The sequence below is a fragment of the Elgaria multicarinata genome, chromosome 1 (assembly GCF_023053635.1).
Source record: "Elgaria multicarinata webbii isolate HBS135686 ecotype San Diego chromosome 1, rElgMul1.1.pri, whole genome shotgun sequence".
In the NCBI taxonomy this organism is placed as follows: Eukaryota; Metazoa; Chordata; class Lepidosauria; order Squamata; family Anguidae; genus Elgaria; species Elgaria multicarinata.
This window is the reverse complement of record NC_086171.1, coordinates 129364005-129377713: the sequence shown is the minus strand read 5'-3', so window position 1 is coordinate 129377713 and position 13709 is coordinate 129364005. Positions and strand designations below refer to the sequence as shown.

The window sequence follows — 13709 nt, the reverse complement described above, 5'->3', positions numbered from 1 at the left end:
CAAATCTAGACCACATGGTTGCCCCTCTCCACCTATATAATGCAGCCCATTACAAATGTGCAAGAGAAGCAGGAAGCAAAGCCCTGTAAGGCAACACAATACCCCCTTATCTAAAGAAGTCTAGAATTCCTGTGAGAATACTCGGAAGACAGGTGTCAGCACTATGCTTTCCCTATATTTGTTCTGAGGCCAGGCCGTTTGTGCAAAGTGCTCCCTTTTTGTGCAAAGTGCCTGTTTTTCATATTTCTCATCACAAAAGTTTGCTCTCCAGTGATCTAAGTGTGCACAGCCGGAGGCCAGAGCAACATAGTTCCATGCCATGTGACCTATCATTGGACTTATGATCTCTCTGTTGGGAGTTTACATACTGCTTGGGGTGTTCTGTGATAGGATGCAGAATTGCTCCAAATCTTATATTCTGTCATTGTGAAATGGGTGGAGCAGGAAGGAACAATTTTTCATCTCCCTGCTTCTATTGAGTTTAATAAGTGAACATTTCCTTCTGCCTGCTCTATAGTCAGTACAAAATGGCACCACTGATGAGGGCATGGATAGTGCTGGAGGGATATTATTGATGTACTTACTTTCTTTATTGATATATTGCCATCCATGTGCATGGCGCTTTATGAAGAACAGGTATGACAGGTCCCCACTCTAAGGGGCTTACAGTTGCGAAGGATCTAATGGTGTCCTTCCTAACTCAGGGGAAGCTGGTGGATCTTGACTATAAAATGGCGGACCAAATTGTGTTTCTAGGGCAGTTTACAATCAAGGATTAAATAATACAATAATGAATAACAACACAGCAACTTTTTTTTAAAGCAGCAAATACAGTGCTTATCTTAGCCCCGAACTATTCAACAATCTGTTCAACTCCTCATTGAATATAAACCCGAATGTTCGTAGATTCGAATCTAGACAAAGTGTGGCACACTGCAGCAGCAACAGCAATTTATCTCCTAATTTTTTTTTTGTAGTGCAGTTATTAATGTGCACATACGATGATACGGAGTACAGACGAGCGAAGCTATACATTTTATCTGCGGAGCTCTGGGGGTTTGGGGGAAAGGAACGAGGCAGCAGAGGAGGATGCAAGAGGGGGAAAGCAGCGCATTGCAAAGGACAACCCTCCAAACAGAAGGGTTTTCCAAAGGCAGGAGAAGCGCAGGGTGAAGAGGTGGTCAGCTCAAGAAAGAGCAGCCTCTGCTCAGGAGTCTTACTGCCTGTTCCTCTCCTTTGTTTTAATATTATAAGCTCTATTTGCGCAGCTCCACAGAATCATATCATTGAAAATGAAAACAGTGGGAAGGAACGAGGGAGGCAGAGGAGAACGTGATAGGTGGGGAAGGCAGGAAATCGGCCAATCACTTTGTCCTGCTCTCAAAGCTATGCCCACATGTCAAAATGTGATTTAACTCCCCCAGCAACACATAATTTTAACGTGGTGCAAACTCGGATGTTGGTCCAAAAGTTGAAGTAAATCGCAACTATGAATATGCACATTATCGTGTTAAAAACCCAGCGCTACGGCGAATGGATGGCTGCATTATGTGTCCTGAAATGTGAACCTGCGCGTTTAGGGCGGGGTAAAGAACCTGTATAGACATCCCCTTAGTTTAACCAATGCATCTGTGTTCTAGCAATGCCTCCAGTTTGAAGAGAAAACAAAGGCATAGAACATAAATTTCTGTGACAACTTCAGTCCAGTTAGCAACCACCTGTAAGGAATCAGCAGGCCTCATTTCTGTTATCCTATCCCTCCTGCACAATGAAGAACCATCCGTTCATTGGCTTGGTGCTCAAGCATCATCCACAGGGGTGAACCGTTTGGAGCCCTTCTGTGAACCTACACTAGAGCAGTGGAGTAGGGCTCAGAACCTTCAAAACATATTGTTATTAAAGTCCTGCGCATCTGCAATGGTTTTTATCAAGAAAAAAAATGCTCTTAAGATTGAGGCCAGGATTTTATTTGATTATTCCTTATTAATATTGTGTAATATGCAATGCACTCCGTAATTCGCATCTAGAGTCACTTGCAACAAATAATGAGACCTCTCCTTTTCCTGTCCTGTACATTCCTATTCCCTTTCTTTTCCCCAGCATATTTACTTATTTATTACATTATTTATTTATATATTAATTACATTTTTATACCACCCAATAGCCGAAGTTCTCTGGGCAGTTCACAAAAACTTCTGCTCTCTGGGTGGTTCAGCATATAACTGCCCCATGTTTACCAGCTTTGATGGAGTAAGATACCAAAACAGTATAATTGATACTAACAATTACAAGCAGAGTTCCATTGGTGCAATAGTGCTAATTGTTCAGGGAATCCTTGGGAATTATATGGGAAGTATGAGGGGACGTCGTTGGCAGAAGGGGGAGTTGGTAGGAAAGGCAACATCCCCCATGCATGAGCAACCAGGTTTGGTGCCTCTATGTGGCATCCTTGGGCAATTTTGGGGGCTATACCCTTGCAGGGCCCACCAGGATGTCTGCCCTGGGCCTTCCCTTTAAATATCTGGGTTCCCCCACAATACTCCTCAGAATCCTTACATGAAGTTCCACATTTTGTAAAGTTCTTTTTAATATAGGAATATCTAGGAAGTTGTAAATGTCTTGATTTACATGAACTGAGAAGATGAAGTATTCTGGTTCATTTTGCTACATACCTTTCTACAGGAAAACAGTTCTAGCCTCACCAAAGCCACAGATCCTAATCGAACTATAGATGAGTACAGCAGTGGGCTGGTGGCTGAGCAGTTCCCAACATTAAAACCCCACCTAACAATTAAAGCCGTGTTTGAATACATTACAACAAAGAACAATACAACTATGCATTATGTTTCCTAACTGGCAGATTATTCTAATTATTCTTCCAATCACTTTACAGGAGGTTTGAAATTTTTTGCCACTGATAGTTTGGACACCAACGGCCTCATAGATGCGTTCAGTGGAATTTCATCAGGAAGTGGAAATATCAGTCAACAATCTATTCAGGTTTGGATTTCAAAGATTTGGAAGGTTCAGGGGGTGATGCTGCTATTGTTATTATTGATAGTAGTAGTAATAGTATGCATAGAATTGCTAGACACTGGACAAAAATTAAAAACAACGTTGAGTGAAATTAATTCCACAGTCCAAGTTTTGCTACTGTTGTAAAACGAGGGACCTATGAGAAATTCATAGAGGGGGGCAGACTGAGGAGGGAGATCGTTTTGGTAGAGCTGAAACAACATTTCAAAATTTACTGGGCATAGTTCATATTGTATATGAACAGTCACTTTAGTGTTTCCTATTAGGGCAAATAACAAATTGAGGGAGAGAGTTCATCAGAAAATTGCCACAGTGGAAAACTGATAAACCCTTCTAGCCCAGCACCGTGGTCCCAATCCAGATTGGACCTTAGTGGCTGCTGTTTGCCAAAATTTAGACTCAAAATCTGATCACTCATTCAGAGTGGCACTAAATCTCATATCAATTGACTATACATTTGTATTTCTTTGTCTGTGGAATTAGAATTGCACTTCCAAGGTTCAACCTCTAGTTTGTGATGACTGATTAGAAACTGTTGTATTTTTGTTATTTTTTTTTTACACATTGCTGTTATCAGGCAACCTACCAATGTATTAATTCGAATTAATGTATAATTCGAACATACCATTCAAACATACTACTAAGTTATACCTTTGCTTGATACTGGACATTTGTATATTTATTCAAATATATCCAGCTTTCAGTTGCAAAATTCTGAGGCTGTTAATAATCAATACAAATATAGAAACACACAAACAATTTCATGTAGAAAAAGATTGGTTATGGCCACACCACAGCTGCAGTGTTGTGATACGGGTCTTGTAATTGCTCCTACCTGTTAGACATAGCTTCTCATCAGCCTATCTTCATGCGTTTAGCTATGGGATGTATATTTTATCACCACTACATAACCAAGATCTCTGGGGCACAAGGCAAATCTCCTTATGGTAGTATGAGCATTTATGTCTTTCTGAGCATTCTGTATTTTGTGTAGGACACTTTGTATTATTATTATTATTATTATTTATTTATATAGCACCATCAATGTACATGGTGCTGTACAGATTACACAGTAAATAGCAAGACCCTGCCGCATAGGCTTACAATCTAATAAAGTTGTAGTAAACAATAAGGAGGGAAAGAGAATGCAAACAGGCACAGGGAAGTGTAAACAGGCACCGGGTAGGGTGAGGCTAAAAGTATAGAGTCAGAACAAACTCAACATTTAAAAGCTATAGGGAAAAGAAAAGTTTTTAGCTGAGTTTTAAAAGCTGTGATTGAGTTGGTAGTTCTCAAGTGTTCTGGAAGAGCGTTCCAGGCGTAAGGGGCAGCAGAAGAAAAAGGACGAAGCCGAGTAAGGGAAGTGGAGGTCCTTGGGCAGGCGAGAAGCATGGCATCAGAGGAGCGGAGAGCACGAGATACCGACCTGCTTACACTCTAAGAAGTGAAATAAATAAATATGTGTCTGTGTTTAATATATAAGTTTATTTTTCTGCTAAATCAATGTACTCTGTTTTAATACAGCTTGAAAGTAAAGGAGAAACCATCAAGCCCAGCCAGTGGCTGGATGGTACTGTAACCATTGACAAAACTGTGGGAAATGACACTTTCTTTGTAGTGACTTGGAGTGTGAGCACGTATCCACCAGGAATTTTTCTGAGAGATCCCAAAGGGAAAAAGTACAGTCAAACAGACTTTACCATTGATCCTACGAATCGGAAAACAGCTCGACTCCAGATTAACGGAACTGCAGAGGTAAGAATTGAGCTTTCTTTAAAAATATGTACTTAACCCTACAAATTTTAAGGAGCAGCCTGTTCCTTTTAGAAAAATAGGCAAATGGCTGTCCTTTGGAACCACTTGAAATGAAGCTGTGCTGAAAAAGGGTTGAATCCCTATAGCCAAAGTAACATGGTAGACTATGGAAATGCCGAAGAACCATTTACTTCCAGAAGTCCTATATGCAGCATTTTATATTTCAACGCTTTGATTTGCAGGTGGGTGATTGGACATATACGATTCAGAATACACACTCAGCAGCTCAAGTCCTGTCAGTGACGGTCACCACCCGAGCAGCAAATGCATCTCTGCCCCCAGTGACTGTGAAGCCCTATATGAATGCAGATACCAATAACTATCCTAATCCAATAATCATTTATGCAGAAGTCAGCCAAGAGTTTTCCCCTATTCTTGGTGCAAATGTCACAGCCACAGTTGAATCAGTATCAGGAAAAACTACAGAGCTACAGCTTTTTGACAATGGATCAGGTAAGTTCATTTTGTAGTATTTATGGTATTATGTAGCTTAGCGTTTTCCCGTGTGCATACTTTTCTGAAGTTTTCAACGTATAAATTGAGATTCTTTTTACCTGGAGAGGATGGAGATGGGTCCTCCTACGCGGAAAGCATGTGGTCTACCACTAAGCTGTGATCCTCCCCTCCCCCATCCTACTGAACTAACTACACACACACAGTCCCACTGCTGGCATAGGAAATAATACATTCTTGATCTGTGTGATACCATCCATAGTGCCAATGCAGACTCCCACAATCTGATGCCCTCCAGATGTTTTGGACTACAACTCGCAACATTCCAGACCACAAGCCATGCTGAAGAGCCACTTTGGCTTCTCTGGCTTGTGCAACTCTTCAGAGAGCCAGCCACGGTGCAGTGGAAATGCAAAGACAATTGTTGTTTCGAGGAGCTGGTGGTGAACCACAGTTCTCCTTGCCATGCCTAGACTTCCCATTGCTTTTTGTGGTTAGCTATATTTACCTTTAGATAGCCTCTGGCGAGCTCTCAAGGCTAGCCACTTGTATGAGAGTAGCTGGGATGGTCATATCTGTGCTGGCTGGCTGCCACTTGCTGGAGCTAATCTTTTCACTTTGCAAGAATGTATAAACATCCTCAAAGTCTTTGGAGTATAGCCAGAATATAGGGGGAATTAATGTCATCATAGTAAATGTATGTGTCCCTGAGACATTCCCAATTCAGAACCTCAGTGCAGGCTGGTCTGGAAGGAGCTGCATGCCAGGCTGTTATTGGAGTTCAATTGTCACTGATTCTGAAGGGGTTCCCAGTGGAAGTAGGGACAGGAGCTCTATAAACTTGCTCTGTAGTTTCTTGCTGCAGTGATTACCTTGCAGTGTTAAGCTTTTGTACTCTGTCCATTTGCTTAATAAGAACTTTCCTTCATAAGAACATAAGATCTATGCTGGATCAGACCAGAGGTCCATCTAGTCCAGCATTCTGTTCACACAGTGGCCAAGTAGTTGTTGACCAGGAACCCACAAGCAAGACATGAGTGCAACAGCACCCTTCCACCCATATTCCCCAGCGACTGGTGTACACAGGCTTATTGCGTCTGCTACTGGAGGAAGCATATAGCCATTAGGACTAGTAGCCACTGGTAGCCTTCTCTTCCAGGAATTTATCCACCCCCCTCTTAAAGCCATCCAAATTGGTGGCCAACACTTCCCTTGTGGTAGCAGAGTCCATAGTTTAACTTCACCCATTAACGTGCTTATTGTTTCTGAATCCTAAAAGGAACTGTTGCTTCTTGGTAACACACATGGGTAGGCCCAAACGCCTAGCTCTGAGGGGGTCCTTTCTCAGAGCCAGGCATTGTCTGAGGGCTTTTGCAGGAGGTTGTCTGTACTATGGATTATCTTCTAGGACACCCCTCCCATCGTTGTATATCAGACCACACTTCTGGGCTCACATTCTCTGCCCTGAGGTCCATCCAGGCGTGGACAGCAATATCTGTAAAACGTTGGACAGTACGATGACCCACTAATCCACTAGTTCTGAATGTCTACCCATTAGGGCTACATATAGTGCCTGTTTTGGCTGGTTGCTACAGATAATAGGGTTGTGAAGCCTGCAGCAGGCCACAATATATTCTAGTGCAGTGTGTTGCTTTTGTGGGCCACAAGTTGTGCAGGATGGTATTGTACACACATTAACATGTATGTCTGTTATGATTCCATATTACAATATTAAAAATCTGCCATTCGTCTATTTCCATGAAAACAGGAGCAGATACTGTGACAGCAATATCTCTGACATATGTTATGCATTTTTCTAATTAGCAATCAAATGTCTGCTTCAGATGCTAATTTTTAATATTTATGTGCTAAGGTGCCGATATTCTAAAGCATGATGGAATCTACTCAAAGTATTTCACAGCTTTCAAAGAAAATGGTAGATATAACATAAAAGTGCGTGTCCAAGGAAGAGACAAAACTGTCAGACGGGGCCGCAGACAGAATCGATCTATCTACGTACCAGGTTATGTAGAAGATGGTAAGGATTCACTATAAAATAACATTACTTTCTACAGTAGAATGGAGGTCAAGTGTGGACATAGGAATTCTCAGTGGGTAAAATAGGCATTTTTGAGGAAACACAGGTTTCTCCCTGCCATTCTCCCCCCATCATTGGCTTTCTGTAGATGTTGATTGAACAAGGAGGCCGATGTTTCATACACACTCACACACATGTGCACACAATCCTTACTTTCTGTACTAGAATATTCTGAGCAGATGTGTACTTGTTGACTTAGTGCATTAACTGAATGTGTTGGGAACCAATGAAGCATCTCCCTAATTCTGGCTAATTTTAAAAATACTCTGGCATCCCTCTTTTGGTCATGGTAAGTCATCTAATACTTGTGTATGGATTGCTTCCAACACTGACTGATTGTCAGTAAAACAGAAACCAATGGCAGAATGGTTTCCCTCTCCAGCTGCAGCCTCCCACATGCCACCTAAATCTGCTCTGGAGGGCTGGGGGACCCTCTGGAGGAGATTTGGGAGGTGGGTGTGGGGCTGCAGTGGGGAGGAGAATAAGGGGAAGTCTGTTCACACAGTATTAGATGTAGCCCAATGTCTAGATCAAGTTGCCTTTGTTTTGGCATAGTTACACTAGCAGATGTTGTGTGATACAGGGTATTTACAAAGTTTTATGCCCTGCATGGTGCTGATCAGGTGAGAAACAATCACATGATTGGCCTGCTCACATAGTTGTAATATGCCTGCACACACACATACATGCAGGGGGCCCTATGCGGCTCTGTGATGGAATGAAGGGGGCTCAGATTGTCCATCATGAGAAGTTGCTGTAGTATAGAATGGTGATTTTAATAATCAGGAGAAGAAAACAAACGTGAAGTATCTAAGCATTGTCATTGTTATTTATCCAGAGCCCCTTGCTATACTTGGCAACGTGCATAAATTACGAAGGTGGGGTCCATCTCCCAGTATTTTAAAATCTCACAAGACAAAATATGAGAAAAGGGAATTGGGCATGAAGGGCAGTAACACACCAAATACTTGTCAGGAACACAACACAGAGGCACAGTTAAAAAAGAATTTCAAGAGTGAAAACAATATGTTTTCAATCATGTTTAAAACACGGGGCAATGTCCAATGCTGGCAGTCAGTCCACTCTAAACACTGCTCATCTCTTCTTCTTCCCCCCTCCAGCCACAATGACAGCCTGCCTCCCCCTCCTTCTCCTTCCCCCCGCCACTGCCTTCTCTTCTTTCTTCCCCCAGCTGCTGTGGAGATGGCCCATCCGATTCCTCTCCCTCCTTCCCCACTGTCTCTCTTCTCTACCCTCCCCACTGGCTGCAGCAGTGACAGCCCAGCCTGGCCTGCCCCTCTTTGGCCACTCTCTCTTCTGAACTATCCACTCGATTCCATGCTCAGAGGGGTCCTCAAAGCAGGGCTCCAAAGAACTGTGCCAGCTGCTCTTGCCACAGCAGAATAGCCACCAGGTGGGGCGGGCAGTTCTCCTAGCGATGGAATCCTTCAGAATTTGCTGCCTGAAGTGGGGGATCCACCCCACCTCATAGAAGGGCTGGCCCTGTGATGTGGGCCCATCCCATGGTTGCTTCTTTCTGGTTGGAAGTTATGGCATAAACATCTTTGAAAAATCTGTGATGATTGCTGACGTTCATGTGTTTTTAAATTATATTCCTGTGATGTGGGGATGGGCAGATGGGCAGCAAAACTGGATACATGTGTTGTTGCCGTAGTTTCTTCTTGTTGTTATGCTCTTTTAGTTGCTTTTGTTTTCCCTTTTGCAAATAATAATTAAAAAAGCTTCTGCTGCTGCTGCTGCTGCTTGTGGATTCTACCTCCGAAGGTTCCTGGTCTAGGGACACACTGAGGATAGTAAAAAGGTTTAAGAGGAAAAACAAGGACTTCCGTTTTCTGCACATTTGGTTTTTAATTAATGCCTTGACATCCATGAAGAGACAGCTGCCAAGCAATTGGCTAGTAAAAAAACCCAGAAGGGAGTGATGGAATAAGCGGAGACATAGCTGGATATTAGCTGCATAAAAATCATACCATTCCCCAAATGAGGAAACTGTGCTTGAATATACAGAGGAAAAAGAGAGACTGCTACTCCAGATTAAAAAGGGAAAGGATTATGGTTCTACATGATGTTTAGACAAAAAGAAACAAATTAAATAGACTAGCAGGAGAATGAGTAAGTTTGGAGACTTGTAGTCACATGCTATGATGACATGTCTTTTTTAAAAAACATTTTTCATAGGTGAAATAATAATGAATCCACCAAGACCTGAACCTAGTGAAGATGACATTGAAGCAAACCTAGGAAAATTCAGCAGAACAGCATCAGGAGGTTCTTTTGTAATGGCAAACGTTCCTCCTGGAAATCCCCCAGATATTTTCCCACCCTGTAAAATCACTGACCTGGAGGTAGAGCTCAAAGATGATGACGAATTCCTTTTGTCATGGACAGCTCCTGGGGGTGACTATGATGAAGGCAAAGGTAAGTGTGATGCCATGCTAAGCAGAGGGACCTTATTAATTGTATGTAGTTAACAAACATGCTCCATGTAGCTTTATTGGCCAGTCAGAGAAATAGATTATATAAATTGAAAAGGCTAGATACTTGTTTTATTTTCACCAGAATTCTGTCCCTGAAACACTTTAGAGTAGCATTACATTATTGCTATGGCGAGAGGATATCTACCGCCCACCCCCAAATCTGGTCTAGTATTAACTATCTTTTCACACTTTCTAGAAACCACCAGGGTAGAAGAGATGGAGTCAGGATAAGTGATATATAGGAGGGATACAAGGAGAGGAGAAGGAGTTCATGACGTAAGAGAATACCAGGAATTAAGACACTGGTTGGGTGGTGGCTGATTACCACCAAAATCACAATCTTAACAATAAAACTTATCTGTAACACAAGGTAAATAGGAAGGGACCATAGGTCATAGCTTAGTGACATGCTCTGAGTTTTAAGACCTAGGGAGCATGTATGGATGCAGGTAGAGAGGAGTGTTTAGCCATCTTTTATTTTCTTATTCGCAAATGTGTTGTGAAATGGGAATTCTTTGCTCAATTATGTGTTTAGTCTTTAGTCCAGAGGAACTCCTAAGATCCATGCCCACAGGAAAATTGGAATCAGTAGAGTCCCCCAGAAGCAATGGAGACTCCATAGACTCACAGCAAGGATGTACAGGCACATTTAACTGAAATTTCCTCTATTGTTTCCTCCTGTTGGTGACTGGAATAGTGCTAATCTTATGTTAGAAATGAAGGAATAGGACATGTTGAGTTCTAGTAATTTGAGATTTCAGTCTGTCTGTAATTTTCCTCACCAGATTTAATTGTGTACATTCAACTCCTTTTAGCAAACATGGCATGCTCTGAGTTTACTTGGGATGGGCTGGCACCCCATATGAACTGAGAACATGCCTCTGAATCCTCCATGACAGGTCGATGTTTATTCCAAACCTATGTGGAGAGAGATCAGGAGGGTCAACATTTTTATTTATTTTTTGGTCACTATTAGTCTTGATCCCAGGCTGAACATCTATATTTCTAATGCACATGTGTTGTTTGTTCCTTGTATTGCAGCGGAAAGATATGAAATAAAAATGAGTGAAAATCTTGAGGAATTAAGAAATAATTTTCATAGTGCCCTTTCTGTGAACACTTCTGGTCTAACCACGGAAGTTGCCGGGGTGAAACAATCCTTTCAGTTTAAGCCAGAAAACATCAGAGAAGATAACGGCACCACAATCTTCTTTGCAATTCGAGCCATCGATAACAGCAGCAATGCTGGTGAAACATCTAATATAGTAAAAACAGTTCGGCTTCTTGCCCCATTGCCTAGTACTCCCCCAACCCACACTAGTAGCAATAATACCACCCCTACGAGTAGCAGCACTAATGCTTCTACTGATGAAAACAACTCCCCAGTGTTAAATACTGTTACCATAATCATAATCATAGTATGTGTTGCTGTAATTATCATTTGTGCTATTATAAGTATAACAATTTGTGTTGTAAATAAGCGAAAAATCGTAAGACCTGAAACTGGACTGTAATAATAATAATAGGTAGGACTCATAAACTATACAATGAAGATAAATTAATATATGTGCTATTTAGAAACGTGAAAGTTTAAACATCCCCTCTCTATATGTGCTTATGGACCACGAGGTAGGTAGTATCGGTTAATTAAAATTTCCATTTTTATTATTAAAATGCTATTTATGGATGGAAGTGTTTTATTGAATACTGGAAAACAATAATAATATAGAAATTAACATATATTCTTGTTTTGCTACTTTTAAAATCATTGGAATTGGAAGATATGTAAAACTTGATCTTACATACTTTTTAGTCTATTTGATATTTAATTCATTCTTGGATGTTTATGTGGGGTGATATGAAATATTTAATCTATTTGATTCTAAATCCATTCCTAGGTGTTTATATGTGATGTTATGTTGGGTACTTTTGCTGAGTAACTAATAAAATTGAACGTTCATAGTGATTGTGCTGAATGATGATATGCTGTATAACGTTTTATGTATTAATAAAAGCCAATTTCAACAAATAAAATGTTAAATAGTCAAGGTTTTGAAGGATAATAAAATAAGATAGATTTTTTTAAAAAAAGTCCTGAGAAACCATTGATGGCTTCATTTTATTCAGCAGTTTTCTCTGAAGGGTCCTGGGTTTACATCGGAATCAGCAGTATTTCCTTCTTAGGTTCATCAGTACATTTTTGATCCATAAAAGCAATCTTCTTGCAGCTAGCTGGACCTGATAGGTGAGAGAGGACAGCCTTCATGAAGTAGGCCTTCAGCAGGACTAGTGGAATAGCCTTGCTTTCACCTCTCATCTTCGTCAGCTCCTCATTTCAATGTAAATGATTGGGTTACAATTAGGGCACGATCTACACTACTGCTTTAAAATGGTTTATAACAGTAGTTGTTGGTTTTTTTTTCTAAAATATTTATTTATTAAACTCTATTTAACAAAGCAGTTTGAAAAAAGTTAAAAATATATATAAAAACATACAAGTCTGACAGCGTTTCTAATAAATACACAAACACGATTTCTGTAGATGCCGAACCGAGCTTGTTTCCTTCAATGTACTGTGGTCAGAGGAAGATTTGTTAAACCAGAGTTGGATGCCACATCTGTACCAAAATGGTTTATAACAGTAGTGACAACTGTTGGGGCCCAGGACACTCTCCATATATGGTTGTCAAAACTGTTATAAAGCACTTTAAAGTGCTTTAAAGCAGTAAAGTGTCATATCCTGCTCGGTGTAGATCTGGCCTAGGTTTGTTAATGCTTTTCCACAGGCAGAGTCTTTGTCCATGAGTGGGCTCATCTCAGATAGGGAGTCTTTGATGAATATAACACTTATACACCTTTTTATGCTACTGGAATAAACAAGGCTGAAGCAACAAGGTACTCTCCCTAAAGTATTCTTATTCTTATTTCTATCCCACCTGTTGCCCAATGCTGCGCCTCAAGGTCGCTTTACAAAATTAAAACATACACAATTTAAACCTATAAATAGAAATATACAAAAGTTAAAAAATGTAATTAAATGCAATTATTATTTATATAATAATTAAATGTATTCTATTTTATATTATATTTATATAATTTATAAAGTATATCTTCAACTGATATAACTAATGCTTTACAAGTGATTTTTATAAACATAAATAAAAAGTATCCAGCTCACCTCTTAAAGCGTATGGCTTAATTTTGTTATTATTTATATAGTGCTTATAGTGTTGACAGTATTTGAAGTACCACTCTGCCGCAAAGATCATCTTCTTGGCTCGCCGCTCCGACCATGTTACTCCGCTTCTGAAATCTCTCCATTGGCTTCCAATTCACTACAGAATCCAATATAAACTTCTCCTGTTAACCTTCAAAGCTTTTCACGGTCTAGCTCCTTCCTATCTCTCCTCTCTCATCTCACACTATTGCCCCGCTCGTGCTCTTCGCTCCTCTGATGCCATGTTTCTCGCCTGCCCAAGGGCCTCTACTTCCCTTGCTCGGCTTCGTCCATTCTCTTCTGCTGCCCCTTACGCCTGGAACGCTCTTCCAGAACATTTGAGAACTACAAGTTCAACCGCAGCTTTTAAAGCTCAACTAAAAACTTTTCTTTTTCCTAAAGCTTTTAAAACTTGATGTTGTGCAGACTTCTACTGTTACTTTCTACTGTTAGTTTTACCCTACCCTGTGCCTGCTTACCCTACCCTGTACCTGTTTGCATTCTCTTCCCCTCCTTATTGTTTTACTATGATTTTATTAGATTGTAAGCCTATGCGGCAGGGTCTTGCTATTTACTATTTTACTCTGTACAG

At 40.7% G+C, this 13709-nt stretch overlaps 1 protein-coding gene across 4 annotated transcripts in view; it reads left to right on the top strand.

Moving 5' to 3' along the window:
* LOC134405418 (calcium-activated chloride channel regulator 1-like) overlaps positions 1–11991 on the top strand; it is a 44360-nt gene extending 32369 nt beyond the window's left edge. For all 4 annotated transcript variants that reach the window (XM_063136680.1, XM_063136673.1, XM_063136666.1 and 1 more), the window contains 6 exons: positions 2894–3000; positions 4561–4791; positions 5034–5304; positions 7178–7342; positions 9602–9841; positions 10942–11991. In XM_063136680.1, coding sequence (XP_062992750.1) covers positions 2894–3000; positions 4561–4791; positions 5034–5304; positions 7178–7342; positions 9602–9841; positions 10942–11414 — 1487 coding nt within the window. In that variant the 3' untranslated portion in view covers positions 11415–11991. The remainder of the gene's footprint in view (positions 1–2893; positions 3001–4560; positions 4792–5033; positions 5305–7177; positions 7343–9601; positions 9842–10941) is intronic.
* Positions 11992–13709: the final 1718 nt, after the last annotated feature.